Source organism: Sinocyclocheilus rhinocerous, unplaced genomic scaffold (assembly GCF_001515625.1).
Source record: "Sinocyclocheilus rhinocerous isolate Xijiao unplaced genomic scaffold, SAMN03320098_v1.1 scaffold285, whole genome shotgun sequence".
Classification (NCBI taxonomy): domain Eukaryota; kingdom Metazoa; phylum Chordata; class Actinopteri; order Cypriniformes; family Cyprinidae; genus Sinocyclocheilus; species Sinocyclocheilus rhinocerous.
Window position 1 is genome coordinate 2,181,867 of NW_015630288.1, and position 23,113 is coordinate 2,204,979.

At 34.9% G+C, this 23,113-nt stretch overlaps 1 protein-coding gene across 1 annotated transcript in view; it reads left to right on the top strand.

Annotated features, from left to right (window-relative positions):
• Positions 1-23,113, top strand: part of dlg4a (discs, large homolog 4a (Drosophila)) — a 142,123-nt gene that overhangs the window by 53,950 nt on the left and 65,060 nt on the right. Inside the window, exon 3 of the mRNA XM_016552293.1 lies at positions 7,349-7,405. Within this exon, the coding sequence (XP_016407779.1) occupies positions 7,349-7,405 (57 nt within the window). The remainder of the gene's footprint in view (positions 1-7,348; positions 7,406-23,113) is intronic.

A 23,113-nucleotide genomic window follows, 5' to 3' on the forward strand; every position in this document is an offset into this window, starting at 1 on the left:
AAATGAAACTTACCTGCTTGAACTCTTTCATTTGATCTGGGTGTCTTTAGAGTGTTTTGTTAGTTTGGTGTGTTTCCTCCTTTTGATGTCGCCACGTCTCAGTGCTTTTATGAAGAAAGCGCATCTGTGCACCTTTCGGATAGCGCATCAAGAATCGGGTTGACCGGGTACTCAGTACCACCGGTACTTAAAAAAACCTGGTACCGTAATGTTTTCATTTTTTTAGTACCGACTTGGTACTGAAGTACCGGGTCTTTTGACAACACTAATTTGGAACTATTTTTGTTGGCGATATAGAGCAAATCAGACAATACTGTTCTTTAATGTAAGTCATTTATTTCTAAGTTGTTTTGTTTCTAAATGAATCAGCCATTTTGAATTGTATGAATGAATGATTCAATAAATCACTCATTAAGACAAAGGCCTGTCGACACCTGCTGGCAGTTTTAGTGTCATATTTTGCATTACTGCATAAAAGCCAGACTAAAATATTCCTGCTCTGACCCTCCTCAGCCCCTAATATAGCAATATACTGTTATAATTACTATGTAAATCCATTTTTTGCCACCTCTGAGCAGCATTAAACTCTTTGTGTAAAGATGTATAATTACCACGTCAGAAGCGCTTCTGGTACCACCTTTGCAGTGTAAATTTGCCAATGGTTGATAAAAGCTGTCATTGTACTAATGAGGAAGTTTTGAGTTCTGAAACTTATAGGACATTTTTGTTGTTCTCAGTTTATGACCCCTTTAATTATTTTTTGCAATTCGACTCGTGTGAAAACATTACATTGAAGAAAAATGATTTTTGAGTATTAGCATTGAACATTGACTATGCATGCAAATATATGTGAGAGATTGAGAGTTTTCAGAAAGATTGAGGAAATGTTTCAGAAAACAACACATTGCCCAAAATACTGACACACAATATACTGATGACATTTCGACTGACCTTGTAAATAATTTAACAGGCATGAGGAGAACTAGCCACCATTTATGACTCAATAATCATATCAGTATCCACAGCAGACGATGAACCATAATTCACTACCTGGAGTGAATCACACAAACATATGTAACATATGTTCTTATTTATGCATCTCAGCAGCTGGCTAATATGTTTGGTGTAAAATCACTTTAGCATGTAGATAATTTACATGCTTGTGTTCAGTGTGTCAAGGGTGTTTGGCTGGATATGAAGGTCAGAAAGAAAATGACTGCTCCTCCTAGCTTTGCTCTCCCTCCCTCTCCCTCCCTCTCCCTCTCTCTCCCTCCCTCCCTCCCTCCCTCCCTCAAACATCCACATATATAATCCTAGGTTACTTTTACTGTAGTTCTTCAATTATACAGTATCTACAATATCAGTGCATTACAAACAAATCTAATCATCAAAATTATCATTATTTGTGCTCATTTTTTTGTGTAACTGTTTGCACGAAAGCGATTTGATTACTAAATGATGCATTACAATGGATCAAGAAAATTGTATTTTTTCAAAAACATGCCAAATACAGTTGTATATATTATAATTATAATATAATATAGTAATATAGTAATTATTCAGTTATGTAATCAGTGCATTCTGTTTTCATTTTTGATATCAATGCATTTGTAACCCCTACTCATTTGTATTTAAACAAATATGTAAGGCAGTGAATGTAGTTAGATGAACAAAGGTGAAGATTTGTAATAATTTTTTTGAATTTGCTTCAATTTTATGCGTATGTGTAGTGTGATACTGATAAGGGATGTATGTAAGATGTACAGCATATATACAGTATTTGTCCTTATGTCCTAGATTTGTTTATATTTATATGTTACATGCAGTTCACTTTGCATGACACACACACACACACACACACACACACACACACGGAGTATGAATCACTTTCATGTGGTCATATGACACATCAGAGCTCCTACATGCCTCCTTCTGCTATTCCTGTTAGTATTCAAGCAGTACAAATAAGCCAAATAATTCAGTACCTCCACAATAAGCTTCATATTACATTAATCTGAATAGAATATAATAGAATATCAGAGATCACTAAAACGTTTGTATGTACAAAAAAACGATGTTGATTATACATAAACTTTTAAGGCTACAATGTGGTCATAACATGGTCATAACATTTTCAGAAGCTGCATCTTAAGTGGTATATATTTTACATAGACTGTTCAGAGGTGGCATGAATGCATTTACACTGCAGTTCTAATTGCATAAATAATGATATGAGATTAATGGTTAACACCTGTTTTATTAAAAAAAAATTGATATTAGTGCATAAATTTGGGTTTATATATATTATTGCATATATATATTGCATATAAGTTTTAACTTATTTTGCAAATTATTCCAGGCAGAGGGAGCAGCAAATTTAAATGCCTTTTTTACCAGTTCAGTTCGCACCACTGGAACAGAAATTAAGAAAAAATCCTATGACAGAAGACCATAACTACCTTCAAGTTTTTTACAGATGTAGGCCTGAAGATGAGGGAAGCAGTCCCAGAATAGATTTATAAATAAGAACCTGCCAGTGTTTTAGTCTAATTGACAAAGCAGATCATCCAACCAAGGTTATATTTGTAAACGAAAACTAAAACTAAGACTAAAACGATTGATGAAAAAACAATTTCGTAAACTGAAATAAAATAAAACGTCAAAATAATTGAAAAACTAAAACGAAACTAAACTAACAACAGGTATTGAAAAACTAACTGAAATAAAATAATAATTATCAAAAATAAATAATCGTTTTCGTAATCATTACGTTCTCACCCCTTGGCGGAAAAATATACGAGCTGTGTGGAGGTTTAGGGAAATAGCCTACCTGTAATGGCCCTGAAACTAAAACTGAAACTAAACTATATAAAAACTAAATAAAAATGTGTTCACAAAATAAAAACTAAACTAAAACTAACAAAAATATTAATGAAACTAATAAAAACTAAACTGAATTTTATAACAAATTTGAAAACGATATTAAAATAAAACGAATTTAAAAATTCAAAACTATAATAACCTTGCATCCAACTCAAGCATTCAACACACAATGAGGAGTGAGAACATTTTGATCAATATTATTAATATATAAAGTAAAAAGGAATGGTTCTAGGACTGACCCCTGTGGCACACCTTCAGTTACATTGAGTGAACAAGAAATAAGACTTTTTGCCTATACACATTGAGTTCTGTTTGAGAGATTATTATTAAACCAACCAATAGCATGTTCAGATAATCCACAGGTTATCAACAGATTCAATGAAATCATTTAGTACTTTTAAGGCTGCCGTAGTCTTTGTTTTCTAAATCCAGATTGAAAATTTGGAATTGAAAAATATTGTCCTATCCTAACAAATTTATTCAAGTTTTCAGATGATGTATAAATCTCAATTTTAAAAAATGGACCCTTATGACTGGTTTTGTGGTCCAGGGTCACATTTGACAGTTTTCCAAAATTTATATGAATTGTTTAGATGGTTTGTATTTCAACTTTAACTCGCCTGAAATCAAGGCAACCTGAATTTAAATCTGTTTTTTTTTTTTTGGCTTTTGCCCATGCCAGTTTGATTATTGACCATTAAGTTACTGAAAAATTCATATTTTTCATATTTTATAAAACACTCTTGTCTTGTGTGTAGAACTACTTTCTTACTCTGTATGACATACATATCACAAACGCTAACATATTATTACAGTATTTTGTTGGCAATACAACCAGCCTATATCCAACTGTTAAAACTTGCTTTCCATAGATATTAAAGGGGTCATATGATGCTGCTAAAATGAACATTATTTTGTGTATTTGGTGTAATGAAATGTGTTTATGCGGTTTAAGGTTAAAAAAACATTATTTTCCACATACTGTACATTATTGTTTCTCCTCTATGCCCCGCCTTTCTGAAACGTGTCGATTTTTACAAAGCTCATCGGTCTGAAAAAGCGAGGTGTGCTGTGATTGGCCAGCTATCCAGTGCGTTATGATTGGCCGAATACCTCAAGCGTGAGACGGAAATGTTACGCCCCTCACCATACTGTGTTGATGCCCTGTCCGGCCGGAGCGACGAGACAAAAACATGAAAACCCATTACAAACGAGGCATTCATTGCATCCAGTGGGGACATAATTAGGAATGGTTCTAGGACTGACCCCTGTGGCACACCTTCAGTTACATTGAGTGAACAAGAAATAAGACTTTTTGCCTATACACATTGAGTTCTGTTTGAGAGATTATTATTAAACCAACCAATAGCATGTTCAGATAATCCACAGGTTATCAACAGATTCAATGAAATCATTTAGTACTTTTAAGGCTGCCGTAGTCTTTGTTTTCTAAATCCAGATTGAAAATTTGGAATTGAAAAATATTGTCCTATCCTAACAAATTTATTCAAGTTTTCAGATGATGTATAAATCTCAATTTTAAAAAATGGACCCTTATGACTGGTTTTGTGGTCCAGGGTCACATTTGACAGTTTTCCAAAATTTATATGAATTGTTTAGATGGTTTGTATTTCAACTTTAACTCGCCTGAAATCAAGGCAACCTGAATTTAAATCTGTTTTTTTTTTTTTGGCTTTTGCCCATGCCAGTTTGATTATTGACCATTAAGTTACTGAAAAATTCATATTTTTCATATTTTATAAAACACTCTTGTCTTGTGTGTAGAACTACTTTCTTACTCTGTATGACATACATATCACAAACGCTAACATATTATTACAGTATTTTGTTGGCAATACAACCAGCCTATATCCAACTGTTAAAACTTGCTTTCCATAGATATTAAAGGGGTCATATGATGCTGCTAAAATGAACATTATTTTGTGTATTTGGTGTAATGAAATGTGTTTATGCGGTTTAAGGTTAAAAAAACATTATTTTCCACTTTAATATCTATAAGAATAATTTTTTTTATATCTATGGAAAGCACAGAAGTTTTAACAGTTGGATAAAGACTGGCACATATGTGATATGTGTGTAATATAATGTACAATCACTCTGTACAGTCACAAAATAAAACCTGAATAATAATGACCGGCTGACTGTACATTATCTCACTTATTACATACTACTGTTTACTAAATTATTAAATAAATTGACAAAACAAAGAGTTAAAATTATTTTATTATGTAATAACAAGAAACTAACAGTGTAGGAAGCTGGTTGATGGACAGCAGTAAGTTTAGTGATCATTATGCATTAACATTTGACAGAAAAATGACAGAATCAGAGGATTAGAATGAGGTATTCTGACGATTAGATTGATCAGAGATCTGTCTCATAAAATGCGTAAAGTTTGGTTTAATTAGTAATATTTTTATTGTTGAACTTCAGCGAACCTCTGGGGTGTTTGAAAGTATTTATACCTCTGTGAATAAAGGAGCAGGGAATTGGAGAAAATGAGACGCACATTCCTTTGGGAACCTTTCAGTCATTTGGCTCTCAGGATGGATTTGGGTCAGGAATGAATCTCAAGGGCTTCAGAAGGAGTGAGCGATCACCCTGCAGCCTCAGGGAATGTGTAATATGAGATTTTCATCTGCCTGTTGAGAGCTCTTATCTTCAGAGTTTATTTTTGGAAAGCACAACATTTCATACATGTAAAGGATTTTTCATGCTGTGAAGCAATACCTGAAGCAATTTAATCACTCAAAACTGAACAACGTTGCCATCTGCTGTTAATGCACAGAACAACAGTTGGCTTTCAGGACCTGGGACAGATCCAGATTACACTATTATGATGTTGTTTCCCTATAAAGGGGAAACAAACATAGTGCAGCAGACTGCATAGTTGTATTATGTTTTGCTTTTCCTTTCTTATTTTCTACCTTTTCCAATGAAAGGCCAATTCCTGTTATGCAGTACCTGTATAAAAAATAGTAATATACTCATTCAAAGAAATTGTTCACCCAAAAATGAAAATTTACTCACTCTCAGGCCATCCAAGATGTTTTCATGGGAACAGATTTGGAGAAATTTAGCATTACATCGCTTGCTCACCAACGGATCCTCTGTAGTGAATGGGTCCAAGAGCTGATTCAAACAGCTGATAAAAACATCACAATAATCCACAAGTAATCCACACCACTCCATTCCACCAGTTAACATCTTATGAAGTGAAAATCTGCATGTTTGTCAGAAACAAATCCATCATTAATGTGTTAAACCATTGATTCTGGCCAAAATACGAGTCCATAATCCATAATAACACCTCTTCCAGTGAAAAAGTCCATCCCCTGTTGTCCTCTCAAATAAAAATCCACCCACATATTTGTTTGCAACATAACTGTTTTGGCTTGTAAACGGTGCTTGGTCTGAGCATATTTCTCTCCTGATTCAGACTAGATGTTGTTTTGTTTGTTTTTTTTCCAGTGGAGAAAGCAATATTATGGATTATGGACTTGTATTTTAGTCGGAAGCAACAGTTTAAAGTTAAAAACATCTTAATTATGGATTTATTTCATGCAAATACTCAGCTATTCGCTTCACAAGATGTTTATTCATGGACTGGAGTCATATGGATTACTTGTGGATTATTGTGATGTTCTAATCAGCTGTTTGGGCTCTCATTCTGACGGCACCCATTCACTGCAGAGGATCCATTGGTAAGCAAGTGATGTCTACAAAATCTTGAGTGAGTACATCATCAGAAAATGTTAAATTTTGGGTGAACTATTCCTTTAAGATTTCCATCTTTAACATCTGTGCAATACTGTATGAATACATATGATTGGACATAAACATGTACTGCATTGTTTGAATGAACCTAGACATGTCCTCCTCACTTTTTTGGGGCTGTTTGCACTTTTCTGTTTCCTTTCCTAACCTAATTTACACTCATTGCATGAGATGAAAAAAAAACAGCTCTTAGATAAGCACCTTCATGACTCTGATGTCAGTCTCCTGTAGATCCTTATTTCTCCAATTATATCTCATTTGTTTTTTTTTGTCCCCAGTACAGAGTCTTTGATGGGATGCAGTAGTCATGTTTATTGAGCTCAGAAAAGCAAAACACTAACTGGAAATTACTTAAAAATTTCTGTTCACTTCATTAGCACCTTTGCGGGAAATCATGCTGTAAAATATATCAATAAATTAATTAAATACAATTATTCTTTTAATAATTTATATGATTCAGCATGAAATTTGACTATTATAGTAATTATAAAATCCATAATCAATGTATTGAATTTATATTTTTACTGTAGATGTCAGATTGAATGCATCAGTGCTTTATGATACTTCGTAATGTATTAATTGTATATATCAAAGGCTCTATTTTAATGATTTGTTGTTGTTGTTGTTGTTGTTGAGTTATCTGCCCTTCCTCTCCTGTTTTTCACAGCCAGTGTTGCTGTCCTCTGGTCAAACCCCTCTGTACACCTCTGCGGTCTCCACCCTGGTAAGAACACTGATGCTTTGCTGCCCCTGCTGTACGGGAGGCAGAATTGCACCAGTAGGCTGCAGTACCTGCTTGTGTACTTGATCATTTCATCCTTTTTTGATGCCATTTCATCAATGGCAGTCATATGAAATCATTACGACCATAGAAATAACTCGCAAAATCATCCCCATCTTGTTGGTTTCATCTATAGGAGTGGTTCTCAACCTTTTTGACCCGAAGGCCCGCCATACTGGCTAAGATATCTCCTCTGGTATTTCTGCTGTAATTATGACAACACTGCTTGGTTTAATTTTTTTTTAATTACCAGAAATGTGGAGTGAGACATTTATTTTGTGAATCTATAAGATTCAAGATTCTGTATGTTTTTAAGTATATTGTTTACAATAAATGTCATAACAGAATCCGGGAGTATATATTTATGTAGTTGGTATATTTATTTTGGGATTCTATAAGATTCAAGATACTGATTCAGCTTTTTTAAAATAAAGTTATTGACAGGAAAAAAAATATGGCTTCACTTCAGTATTATTTCAGCTTACATCTTGATTGTATTAGTCTTCAAATTTGTATTTATTATTTATTATTACATTTATTATTTATTATTATTATATTTATTATTAAATTACATTGATTGATTGAATGAATGAATGAATAATTTTCTGAGGCCCCCTGGTTTGAGAACAAATCATCATCATTGCCATTTTGACAACAGTTATTGGAAAAATGAATCACACTTTCTTTGTGACGTTGCTCTTCACAGTGACATCATCATGGTTGTTTAATTGTTATTATCTTCATAAAGGACACTGGACTGGCTCATCAAATTGCCAAGTCAAATTCAAGTCTTAATTTATTTGTGTAGCACTTTTCACAATACACATTGTTTCAAAGCAGAAAATCATGATATGTAAATGTTTATAATATTGTAATATCTACTTGCCTTACAGTCACATTATACACATTAGAGCTGGGCGATAATATAGTTCAATTTTGTGATGATATATATATATATATATATTGCACTTTTTGACCACTGCGACTTACTTACTGATGAAGAAAATCAAGTTGAAAGTCATAACTTGTTGAGAAGAGTTGACAGAAATTGTTGTGACAAGTTAAATGGATGAAGACAAAGATGATGTTGTAACATAGTGACTGATTTTTAATAATTTTTTCTTTTTTCTGTACTGCACGTCAGCTTGTTTTTGCAGTGGCTTCCATCATATTTCTATATGGTATTTCTCATTCGCCCGAAGTCATCATTTTCTCTGTGCTGTCAAATCTACTGCAGTAATATCAGCAAACCCATCACTCTGCTGCACAGTATCACCTTTAAACCACAGACACACACACACACACACACACACACACACACCGGTATATCCATACGGGTACACTTTTATATTCTCTCTGCAGTTTCAGCCTATTATTTCTGACAGCTCATATATCTGCCCTGCACAGTGTTGTTTCCTTCTTCTGTAGTTATGCTCATTGTCATGCATAACGTAACGTCTGCGTAACACTTGTGCTCTGAGAGCTTCTGTATTGGATGGGCAGACTTCAGTTTTCATTAAAATGCTAATCTAACAGTTTGAAAATGAACAGTTTGTCAGATAATCATGTTTAATGATGCTGCTTCAGTTATGCAAGTTCTGTAGAGACACAAAGAGTGTGTGTGAGAGATCTCAATTTGATACGTCAAAATACACAAGGTATATGAAAGAATAGCAATGATTTATTGTTACGAATGTTTCTAGCTTGGTTCGGTGTAATGAATTGTCTTTAAATGCAGTGCCTTAAAGGCTCCTGTAGAGGACAGTGTGCTGTCATGTTGTTTGTCAGCTGCTGACTAACAGGTCTGTGAGTTCTGCTGCCTAACAAGGGTACACTGATACATCTACAGGAAGTGATTAGCCAGTGGCAGAAAACTTGAGCTTGTTATGCTTTGAACAGTTATGTTTCATTGAAGCATCTACTTTGTTTCTTCTAAAATACTAAAAGGATATAAAAAATAGACAGATAAAATTAGATCACTTGGTTCAGGAGTTCATATTGTCATTTTAGACTTTGGATCGCAGATTTTGGTATCTTGGCAATTCTGAGTACATATTAAGATGTTGAGATCTCTTCTGAAACTCTATAGGAGACATGTGAGATTATTGGGATCCTTTATGGAGAAAATCTGAGAAGCAGGAGATTTGATTTGCTCACTTACCACAAGTGAATAGGCTAAAAAATACTGTCAACAACTTGAAATAAAATTTATTTTCACTATGCCTTTAGGAAGAAAATGCCATATAAATTAGTGTAAATGGTAACACTTTATTTTAAGAACTAGTTCTCACATTTAACTAGTTGCTTATTAGCATGCATATTACTAGTTTATTGGCTGTTTATTAGTATTTATAAAGCACGTATTAATGCCTTATTCTGCATGATCATATTTTAGATTTTCTCCAAATGTCAAAATTGAAAACAAAGTCAGAGTGTCTCGCTTCAATCTCACTGTTGTCTAGGAGAAACAGTTGAGTTATAAAGTAGATTTCACTGTGGAAATGGGATCATTCCCATATGGACGTATAGCACTCACAAACATTTCAAACAGGAGGTTGAGACGGTTAGATTCTGGTGTCCATAGCAACGGAACTGCTGCTGCTGATATTAACACATTTGAAGTGCCAAGAAGGCAAGTGAAATCATCCTAAGCTCTCTCTCTCTCTCTCTCTCTCTCACACACACACACACACACACTTTTTCCATTTCTAAATGACAGGCTGTAGGATGAGAGGCAGTGAGATGAGGAGAAAGCGCGCACACACACACACACACACACACACACACACATTTATAAAGCACGTATTAATGCCTTATTCTGCATGATCATATTTTAGATCCCTTAACCATTAAACCCCATACCTAAACTTAACAACTACCTTACTAACTATTAATAAGCAGCAAAATAGTAGTTTATTGAGGCAAAAGTTGTATAGCAATTGTAATAGTTAACAGTGAGTACGTTTACATGGACAACAATATTCAGATTTTAACAGGATTAAGACAATACTCTGATTAAGAATCTACCATGTAAACAGAGATTTTTGATTACCTTAATCTGACTAAATCATATTTGAAGTAAACACAAATCGAATTAAGACATGTGGAGTATTCCTATTTTAGTAGCATTATTGAAGTGGAGTGTAGACATGTACACACTTTAATCACATTATTAACGTTGTGTAGGACTTTTCGCCGCATTTTACGACATGATACACACATGGCAGTGGTCAACCGTTTGACAGACACACACACACACTCTCACATCTTTTGAGTCACAGCAGGATACAGGAACCAGCAAACACTGAACACTCATCCACAGAGAACATAAAATGAATGAGGAGTACAAATGAATATGTAATCATAACCAGATCAAAACTAGAAAAAGAAAAATGGCAAATGTGTCTCTTTAACTACACAACTACACATCATATGAACAGTCAGTAATAATTCCAATCTAGGGTTATTTTCATTAATTAAAACTAAAACCATAGAAAAATCCATTACATGAAATAAATATTAACTTAAACAAAATATTAAAATAACGTATTTGATTGCTGCTACTTGCCAAGACAACATTTCTCATTTTCGTTTATTTGAAGTAAGATAATTAGGATAACTAAAACACTAAAACACACAACTAAGACTAAAAAATGAAACTATGGCAAAAACAAACAACAAAATTACTAAAACTTTAAAATGAAAATAAAAACAGAAAGTATAAAAATAAAATCTAATTCAAAATAATAACAAAAGCTGTAATAGTGAATCAATGATGCTAAAATAATAACCCTCTAGGGTTCTTTGCTCGTTTGACTGAAAAATGTAACATTTTGGTATGAAACTTGGTAAATGTTTTTGCACTGTTATGTGAGCCTGCACACACACAAAAAGATTTTTGACATTTGAAAAGGTTAAATGGTCCTGAAAAAAACATAGACACATTTGTACTTCTTGCGGTCAAAAAATGACCACATTGGAAATTAACAGGAAACATATTTCAACTAGAGGAAACGTTTGCTACTGCATTCAAACAAACTTTACTGAAAGCAAATTTTTTATATCAACCTCAAATTTGGAACACAACTTGTTTAGAAATATGGCTTTGATTTTCTTACAGTTTTAGTGTAAAACATGTTTTGAAAAATATATATTTTAAAATAGTATTTTGAGCATTAAAAAAAAACAATAAACTTAAACTTGTAACATGTTTTCTTTAAAAAGAGACCAAACGTAAATCTGTACTCCAATTTACAACAGTTAAAGTTGGAAATTTCATTTTCAGGTCTATGCTCAAAAAGTGGTTAACAGTTTAAAGTTTGTACACAAAGCATTATTGAAGTGGAGTGTAGACATGTACACACTTTAATCACATTATTAACGTTGTGTAGGACTTTTCGCCGCATTTTACGACATGATACACACATGGCAGTGGTCAACCGTTTGACAGCAAACAAAAGAGCATGGCTTCAACAACACCGTCGTCTGTTTGCACGCACAGCATGACAAATAATTAACTGCACTTGAAGCTTTCAGTAAACTAAAATGAAACCCAAAACTGTATATGGCATCATAACTATATGTTTCTACGTGAAATTCTGGAGGGGACGTCGGATGGCGTCATGTGGAGACGTAATGACGTGTGCCATTAATCGATCTATGTACTATAACATGTAAAACTGTACTCCAATTTACAACAGTTAAAGTTGGAAATTTCATTTTCAGGTCTATGCTCAAAAAGTGGTTAACAGTTTAAAGTTTGTACACAAAACTTCATTTCAAGTCTGATTTTTTGTCAAGTCTGAAGTCTGATTTGTTTTTTTGAGTGCAGTCAAAAACAGCATAACAGAAATGTGTTGTCTTTGCATTATTTCTCTATTTCTTTTGCCGTGATGCAGTAGATTTAGCTAAGCTAATGGCAAGGAGTAAGAAGCAGTCAAATGAATTAGCAGGTAAGTCACTGAGAATTGGTCCCCAAACTAAAGACCGTGTAAAGGATACTTGCAACCTTAAGAATATAGACTGTAAAAAATTATATGATCAGTAAGTGGTGGCAGATTATGCTTTTACATGACTTTAACTCTTCAAAATAAATTGAGCAATTTCAACTTTTTTATAATTTATATGAAAATCAACCTGATTTTTTAAAGATGGTTGAATGCATTCTAAGTTGAAATTACTTGTACAACCAAGTTGATTATGCTTAAAAATTTAAGGCAGCATTAACTGAACATTTAGTTGAAATAGGCAGAAATTATTTATGGTGTAGGAATAAAACTGTAAACTTTGGGGTAAATAAATGCTTCTCAAGTGAAGATTTCTGACTCGTGTAGGAGAAAAACACTCTTTTAAAGATATACATATATTGAAATCTACAGATGCAAAGAGATAAAGTGTAAGAACATAAACACTTAAACACTTAAATGTGTATTTTGGATTCATTTTCTTTCCATTTTTATGGAGGTAAAATAGCTCCAAATGTCAAAATTGAAAACAAAGTCAGAGTGTCTCGCTTCAATCTCACTGTTGTCTAGGAGAAACAGTTGAGTTATAAAGTAGATTTCACTGTGGAAATGGGATCATTCCCATATGGACGTATAGCACTCACAAACATTTCAAACAGAAGCAGTCAAATGAATTAGCAGGTGCGTGCCTTGCGCATATGAATATATGTGTGAGTCTGTGGGTGTTGTTATTGCTGCTCTAAACATTATATGGACAGACGCAGCTCTGTTTCATAACAAGCTCTGCTGTGACTGGAGCTCTAACTGGCTGTTGGTTTGATAATTTGCATATCTGTAGAGGCTTAATGTTACAACACAAATTGCTTTGCAGTGGCATCCTTAAATTACAGCAGTATGTGCATCTTGGAACAATGCAGTTAATGAATTATCCTACTGTTCTCTTATAAATGATAGCGAATAAAGAGCTAATAATGAAAAACTAGAAATGGATTGAAGGAGAGGGAGATGTGAATGGACTACAGGGGAAAATGATGTTAGATGAGAAGGAGAGCAGGAGGAGCTGAAGGATGGAAGTGAAGATGAGTCCAGAGGGAAATCCTGGGAGTTAATAACCGGATCTAATTTACAAAGCCCTGATACTGTAGACTGCAGTTTGTACCTGAATTAAATTTTGCCCACTCTGAATCCCACAAAGGTTCATGGAATTCAAAAGATTAAGAGGGGACCACTGGACAGGAGGCAATTTCAAACTGATAACTCATTAAAGATTTTAGTTGTGTTAAATTTCTAATTTCTAAATCTTAATATTTGTTGGTCAGGTTTATAATAATGTGCGAGAGGACGTTTCAGTGATTTTACCACATCTCTGAAGCGTTCCTCAGGTACCTTTACCTTTGTCTGTCCCTTTAAATGTGTCACTAATTTGTGTGTCCAGGTGGCTAAACGCTTGAGTCTGGCCATCAGTTCAGCAGTGTGTGTGTCTATGCCAGCATGGCTGTCTGTGTACCAGTGGGGGCGCTGGAACAACAATGCTTTTGTGGCGTGAAATGCAGATGGAGGGCAGGACGTGAATTTCTACATAGGAAGCACTATCGCAAACTCAAAATGCGTATATTTTGCATCGTTTATGGTTGCTCAAATGGATCAAACCGAGAACCACAAGAATCTTTTATTGTGTACTAAAGGTTGTTGTTCATAAGAGGGGAAAAGCAAGAAATTAACTGAAAAACGCAGGAAAAAGTGGCTTGTAAACCTGCGATAAACTGAAGCGAGTGACAGCTGTTTAGTGATTATATGAAAGTGCCATTTGCTTGCTTTATAGGCTATACAGTATATAATCAATTCAGAATTTGAATAAAAGTTTAGTTTTTGTGCTGCTACCAGGACCAACGGCCACATACCCTGTACATGCAGCAAAGTTTCGAGATGCATGTACAGAGATCATGCATCCTTCATATAAATGCGTGAGTCACTTTCGAAATAGCTTGTTTGCAATCAGGGTTACTTGCTTATATCTACTGCCTCGATGGCAGGCAAGTATTTGTATTGTGTATTACTTTTTAAATATTTATTATGTTATATAATATTTTTTTAAAGTCATTTTTCATCTAATATTTTTTATATTATTATTAAAATTCAGCTTTATTTTAGTTAAAAATTCATTTTAATAGTTTTTGTTAACAGTAACACATGATTATAGTGGATGTTTATAGAAACTGCTATTTAGCTACTTTGCAAGAATTTATCCATGTTTCTTCTGATCAACCACCTGAACATCAGTGTTATTTCAGTATCATTGAGGTACTATTATGGTTTTTATTAGTATTTTGATTGCGTTTTTATTTTAAGTTGTAAAGATGTCATTTTTTTATATTTTTAGGCATGTCTGTGCAGTTTTTATTCATTTTTATTTCTGTTTTACTTTTAGTAAAATTTTGTAAATCTAAATGAAACTGAAGATGTTGCCTTTGCAACTAGCTGAAATAAAATAAGCGTTTTTGTTTATTATTTTATTTTTTATTTTTTATTAATTATAATAATTTTAAAATATTAATTAGGTTTTTTTAATAACATTATTTTAACACCCAAAAAACTTTAATTTTGATTTCATGGGGACTTTAAGACAAGTCATTTCACTCGGTGGTAAGGTTTATATTGTTCAATAAAGTTCATTCAAAAAAAATAAAAATTCACTCTGTGGCCATCTTTAAAATGCTTCTCGGGGACACAAGTGCAGCTCCTATCTCTCTGAATGGGGAAACATCAAATTCTCCAAAACTGTTCACCAAGCGTACGATTAAATTTCATATTTGAAATCATTAAATCTGACAACAACTGACTCATAAATATTGTTTCTTATGCTCCAATAGCGTTAAAAAGGCTTATTTTTCAGGCTAGACCAGCCAATGTGCATACGCAGTCCTAGCGCATCTCAGAACTCTGACTGTTTCTATACCGGAGCTTCTAACGGCAGCTGCAGTGACGCAATGACTTCATCAATTGGCGACTGGCTCTTTTATTGAGGAGGCAGGACTATTCTGCCATACTGAGCGTTGCACTTTCTCCACTTCATAGGTGATTGGAGTGCACTGAAGTCTTTGACTATAATAACCCTTCTGAACTCCTTAGCAACCACATTCAGCCATATCAACCATTCAGAACACCTTAGCAACTGCATAATAATGTCATGGCAGCCACTCAAAACACTCTAACATCAAACCATCTTTGGACAGATAAGCAGCACTCACATTTTCTTCATAAAATGTTGAATTGCAGTTATCGTTTTTTTTTTTTTTCCCCGTCCTGTGGCAGCTGTAGGGATGTTATGTGGTGTGTGTATGTGTGTGTTCATGTGCTCAGTATTCTCTCTTGCTCATCACCCACCACAGGTTCAGGAAAGCTGTTTATGTGTGTGTTTGGAAGTAATTTGATTGCCTTTTGCTACAGTGATCTCCTCTAGGCACTACACTTCACACTCTCTTCACCTCTTTTGCATTTTTCACCACTCCTTTTACAAAAAAAATGTGTGTGTGTGTGTGTGTGTGTGTGTGAGAGAGAGAGAGAGAGAGAGAGGGGCTTGTATGTCTATACAAAGGTTCTTGCTCATTAATGAATGTTTAAAGTTGTCCCTGCAGCTCTGAGGTAATTACTGAACAGACTTTTGCTGAGACAAATGGTCTGGGGATCCAACGCAATACAGAGAGAGAGAGAGAGAGAGACAGAGAAGTGGGTGGAAATGGAGGCAGGGAGAAGGACTGAGATAAAGAAGGGAAGGAAGGAGAGAAGAGGAGAGTACATGTGATTTCTCATTTAGGTGAGCCTGTCAACTTGGAGTGTCTTACGTAATACCGAAAAACACTTCTGTGGTAAAGCATTGTGGGCCATTTGTGTTTCCTTAGGTTAAAGCTGGCTGGCATGCAGTTTATAATGATTAATGTCACATGACAATTCATGTTGCCATCCAGTTATGATTTCAGATATGTTATTCCACATTATTTTGCATTTTTATCTAATTTTGTGTAAAAAGATTGTAACTTTTGGAAGTAAGGACAAATAATGCGTGAATTTTATCCAGTTAGATTTCAGAGTCTGAATTATTCATTGTATAAACACAGAAAAAAGTTATACAATTGTGTAATTTTTTTGTAGTGCGTTTTTATATTGGTCTAATAAAAAATTATGGTTTCTGGTTTGAACCTGTTTTGTTCAGGTTGTCTAAAAGCAAGAAACAATTTTGTTTAAATATTATTTTGTCTTGAAACCAAAGTATTTGTGTTGAACACACCCTAGTTTTAATTTTAGATTCATCTTTAATTTGATTAATTTGATTTTTTTTTTTTAACAATTTTTCAGATTTGTTTTCACATAACAGAAAATATGATGCATATGAATGGAAGCCCAATTCCACCACTGAATAAAAAATAAAACAGGGTAATTGCAACTTTTTTCTCACAATTCTGATTTTTCTTAGAATTGCATGATAGAAACTCGCAATTGTGAGAGTCAGAATTGTGAGATAAAAAGTCGCAATTACCTTGTTTTATTTTTTATTCAGTGGTGGAAACGGGCTTCCATATTTTATATTTTATACTTATTTTAAAAAGACATCATAATAAACATTACAGTCTTTCGAAGTTGTTTCTTTCATAAACTAAACATTGACTAAGAAAAGGTTTTAGTAATATCTTGAGTGAAAACTCTACTTAATTTATGGTGAAATCAAGCAATCAAGCAAAAATGATTGACCTGCCCTAAGTAACATTTTGGCTTGTGTCTAAAAAAAAAAAAATATTGATTAAGTATATGGTCTTTATAATAAATAATCATGTTAGTTTGTGTTAATATGTTTTTGTCATTGGGAAATAAATATTTTTTTATATTAAATCAAGGTGTAAGGTTTGAACCAAAGCATAAATATAATTTGAGAAAAACGATAAAATCGGCTGTAGAGTTTTTTTTTTATTGGTCTAAAGTATCATTTTTTCATTGCTCTGAACACATGCTGTTTCCTTTAAAAAGCAGTTTTCAATTTTTAACAGATCCTTTGTTTTATTTTCATCACTCTTTTCATCTTTCTTTATACTGACCTTTGCTATTAACCTTTACCGTTAACCTCTGACACGGCTATCATTATGCGTAGTATACTAACCATTGCACATCTCTCAGATAAGCACAGAGAGATGATGCATTGCATCTGCTGACACTCAGGCCTCCAACCTTTAAGCGATATTTATGTACAAGGGGAGGCGGTTAAAAGCAGGTCATTATCGTAGCTCTTATTTCCCAAAGGACATCTCTCTTGTGCATTTCCAAGCTGGGCTGGATAATTCAGCACTCTCTTGGAATGCTGCGTGACTCCTCTGTAGTGCATATTAACAGTGAGGATATAGCCTAGCATGTGTAATGCTCTGGAGTGCAGTCAGTAGATATGGCTGCAGATGTGCCGTCTCAGCACTCTCTGTGTCACACACTCTCTCTGCAAATGAACCGGAAATACACAGTCGAGTATTGCTGAGTATTTTGGCACACCATTACAGAAGTGCTGGTAGTACACAGATGGTAATAGAGTACTGCAGCGACGATGGGTTTTTGTAGGCCAAAACCCAGAAATGAGTTAGCAGTTTAGCATTTCTGGTTTTATCGTCCTGACATCAGTGGGGTTTTTGATTGGGTTTTTGGTTAAATGGTTGAAATAATGTCTGTGGTGAACACAAGCTCACGATATCTTCATGTTTTATTCTAACACATAAAATACATCTGTAAAACCCCCTTGTGACTTTTGAAAGCTTTTACTTAAATTAGACCACTATGGTTGTCGGGATATCAAACGTCATCATGCCAAACTAAAATAAACTCATCTACTCTAGTCGTGTTCACAGATCTTATAAAGTATTCTAACTCAAACTTCCAGGGAAAATGTTTTTAAATAAAGATTAAAAAGAGATGTCAGAGGCTTAATGGTGACATTAAAAGTCATGTGACTTCATTTATACTATTTAGTTTTTTACCTACTGTAAACACTCGATGGTAAACACTCTATGGTGTTTACAATAGGATTCAGATACATAAACATGATCATTTTTCAAGGTTAATGTGAAATTCTGGCCTATACCATGGTACCCTATGGTATTAATTTGCTTTGCAGTTACTGTGCTAATTAATTAGCATATTAATTGATATTGTATTTTAAAGAATGTAACAGTTGAAAACCATGATACATCTGGGAAATATGGTATTGCCAAGGTACCGTCTCAAAATAACCAAAAGTCTGTGGCACTTTTGTTGTGTGGCATTTTACTGGAATTTTTTCATTGTCATTCACAATAAACTTTAATGACATGTTATATATTTTATAGAGGTAATAAAGTCTGTATTGCTGTATTTCGGAGAAGTTCTCGCGCCATCTCTCCTCGTTCCGCGGGAGAGAGCGCAGCTCGTTAAGCGTCATGTCGCGTGCGCGACTGCGCGCGTGTATTGTCGTGGTCGAAGGAGACGATATACAGCCATATTTTCACGAATAGTTCTTAAGCCGTCAATAAAGACAGAAATAAAATGAACAATACATTTGTGGACCGTATCAACGTGTCACTCCATGCACTTCATCTCGCACTGTGGCAGCCTTTTGCGGTGACATTGTGGAGTTCCTATATGCCACTTCACACAGTTTTCGATTCTTCTGTTTAATTGTGTATTCTTTAGCCGCGATGCCTCCGTTTTGGCGCTAATTGTGTTGTAAGACATAAACCAGTTCCTATTCTAAAGTTGAACTGGATGTGCCATGAATTAAGTAAAATGCGTCAAATCCCGTCTAGTTACACCGCTGTTGCCACGAATAAAATAGGCTAGTCGCATTCATAATAGACTCCCTACAAAAGCGATTGACCGCTTTAAGTCGTTCATAATTGATCATGACCGCTTCGCGTCTGTAACTCAATCCTCTCGTGGCTTGCTTATTAACTTTCCAACATGCGCCTCGAGTTCCTCGCGTTGTTTTATTCCGTCTAGTTAAACGCGTCATGCGTGAATGTCTTTTTTGTGTGCCACTGTCACATTGAAAGCGCAAGCGTGTCTCTCTTCCTCCTCCTCTCTCCTCCTCCTCCTCCCGCGCGCTCGTCGTGTGGAGAGCTGCGCGCTGTCGGTCTGAACGCTCGTCGGTGTTCCGCGCTCGGCCAGGATGTTTGTGTCCGTGTGGTACGCCAAGAAAATGGGCCGGCGTTTTATCAACAACGTCCGGAAAGCTAAAAAACAACGCCACCAGATCATGGTAGGAGATTACGCCTTTCTGTCATTTGGTTTTGCAGGCTGTTAGTCAGAAAATCCTAACGGAGTGTGCCACTTCTATTGGAATTTCTAATCTAATTTGGAAACAATCCTAATGGATCCTAAAGGGATCAAATACGATCCTATTGTGTGTAAACTAATTTCTACAAGATTCTTATTTGATAATATAGTATATGGAGACAAGTTCAGGAATAATAATGTGTTTATTAGAACTCTGTCTCTTTCTACAGAATAGTTAAAGGAAATCACAGGGGAGCTTTTAAAATCATGAACGATTTTCTTTAACATCCCTTTTGATGTTCTACAGGAGCATTTTCATATCCTTGTGGGAATCATAATAGTCTTACTGGGAACCATGTGTTCTAAAATATCTTTCTTTTGTCTTATATTTAATGTGTTATATATGCAATGGACCTTTGAGGAATGACACTAATCAGAAGCATCCATAGACTGGTCTCTGTTCACAGTAGACGGATGGTGCTCAGAGGCGCCTAATGCGTCAGAAGTTGCAAAATGTGGAAAGTTAAAATTAGGGTGTCTGTGTGTGAAATGGTGCTTCCGACAAATGGCACAGTCGCTTAAATAATAGATGAGATGATTAATGAAACTCAACGGATTAAATAAAAGGATAAAAATGGGGCACCTGGCCTTGTCAACGCTTCATGATATTTTAGGTGTAACTGCTTTTTGCAGTTTATTTTGATGTGGAAAAAAATCATTTCTAGGTAGACAGGCAGATTGTTTCCATTTTTTTCTGTAAAAGATCGAGGGGACAGGAGAATTCTGAGACACCGACTATATCATTATAACAAAACTTGTAGTACTCTGTCAGTAGAGGATGAAAAGAGACAAACACAATTATAACTGCCAAGAACAGATTGCTTGTGTGTTCCTGCCCTGGAGTGTGTGAGTGGGTGGATGCGTTTTCTCTTCTCATTGGTTTGTATCATAAATTGTGGGTGTCACTTCTGTCTGATTGTTTTTGTGAAACGTTCATTTATTTATAAGACACTCAGAAAGGGGATTTGATGCCACATGGACATGTCAACTTCAGGTACACAAATATAGGCAACATCTGTGTCTAGCTACGCAACCTTCATCCGTCATTGCATTTTGTAATGTCCCAGATCACAATTCATAATGCAATGCAATTTGGGTAAGACCAACATCGTTTATTGGCATAGATGTTTGAATGTGGCTATCACCTTGAGTTCTGAGGTTTTGTAATGGCTACAGCCTCTCAAGAGTGCATGTTATTATGTTCAGTGGGACTTACTGCTTGCAGTTTGCAAGTTTGACAATTATTTTGTGAAAAGAGACCTCAAGTTCTTTCAACTTGACATGATGCTCATGGTGCAAGATGCTAAAAAACAGTTCTCAGCATCCAAAGACATCCATCCGTCTAGTTATATGAACTAACAATTAAGAAATAACAATTAAGGACTAACAATTAAGAAATGGTGCACTGCTTCGATGTGAATGTCCCTCAATACAATTCAGGGCAGATTGTTTTGTGGACTTTGCACAGAGGCTGTTATTGAATGATGAGGCTGTGTAAACTACTCTACACTGGGCACAACAACAAACCTCGTGCAACAAATGCTGCCTATGAGTGGTTATTTATTGTATAATGAGTTGAGCACCCGTTAAAAAGATATGTCACGCAATCATGTTGGAAAAGTAATATGGAAGCTTTTTACATTTCAAAAGTTGGAACACAACCCCAAATATCAATCTTTAATCCAAGTAACTTCACTCTCATTACATATACAATCTGGGCAAATTCTCAGAAAAATCAAAATGACATCTGGTTATAAATGTATAATATTTTAATCTTTTGATCTAAAATGAGTAGTTTATGGTTATCCAATTAATGCTCATGAGCACTTTTTTTTAGTGTATTGTATTGTGTGTGTGTGTGAAAAACTAATTAAATTTTTCCATTATTTGTTTTAATTTTCATTTCCATGTGATGGACTGGCCACACGTTCAGGGTGTTCCCCACCTGTTTGCATAAAGCCCCTTTTTAAAAATGTTTTTGGTATGCATTGCACATTTACTTTAGATTTTAGACTTCAGACTTAAAGTTTCTTTTAAAAGGAATAGTTCACCCAAAAATGGAAATTTGAGGAATATTTACTCACCCTCAGGCCATCCAGTTGTAGATGTGTTTGTTTCTTAATCAGAACAGATTTGGATAAATGTAGCATTACATCACAGTGGATTCACTGCAGTGAATGTGTGCCATTAGAATGAGAGTCCAAACAGCTGATAAAAACATCACAGTAATCCATAAGTAATCCATAGTTTAATTATTAGTTAAAATATGAGTTCTCTATCCATATAAATGCTTTCCCCAGTGAAAAAAAAGGCTGAATCAGGAGAGAAATATGCACAAATCATGCATTAGTAGTTTACAAGTGAAAACAATCCAAAACAGTTCAAAACAAATATATTGGTGGATTTTGATGTGAGAGGACAACAAGTGATGGACTTTTTCACTGGTGGAGGAGTTATTATGGATTATATACCTGTAAGGGACAGTTAAAATGCCTTTATGATTTGTTTCTTACAAACAAGCAGCTTTTAACTTCTCAAGATGTTAATTGATGGACTGGAGTTGTATGGATTACTTGTGAATTATTGTGATATTTTTACCAGCTGTTTGGACTCTCATTTTGACAGCACCCATTCACTACAGAGTAGGGCTGCACGATTAATCGAATGCGATTTTCATGCGCATTTTGTTAGTAAAGCCGGTTCTGTAATCAGCAGTAAATCATCATCACATGCTTTCAGATGGAGCAGCATTTACTATACAGTTCACTGACAAATTACGGAAAAAAATCGCAGATGATTTTATTGCGCGATTCTGAAATCGAAGAAATCGTTGGCGATAATGACAGCTGTTTGCATAGCTTCACAGTGAACTATGGCTCTGTGAAGTAAATGCTGCTCCATCTGAAAGCATGTGAAAATACCACATTTAATAACATATTTTTATTTCAAACTCACTTCATAACGTCAGTCGAGTGTTTGAAATAAATCCTTCTGTGAGATGATGTGGCTTCTTACACAGAATAAGGCACGCAACATATTTCATAGTATTTAAGCAGTGATAAAGGCATTGCATTATAAATATACTTTATTTTAATGAAAATTATAATAATAAGAACTCAGATAAACCGTATATTGCCGTAGTCGTGTGTTTATTAGTCACGTTCTTAGTCACTTCTCCGAGGCGTATTTGGAGTTTCAGCGCGAGAGCGCCCTCTGGCCTTTGGATGGAGATTTACTGCTGATCACAGAACCGTGCTTCACTGAAAGATACGAATGACAATCGCAGCTTCTGTCGAATCGCGATCGCGATCTCGATTCCATTTCGATTTATCGTGCAGCCCTAAAT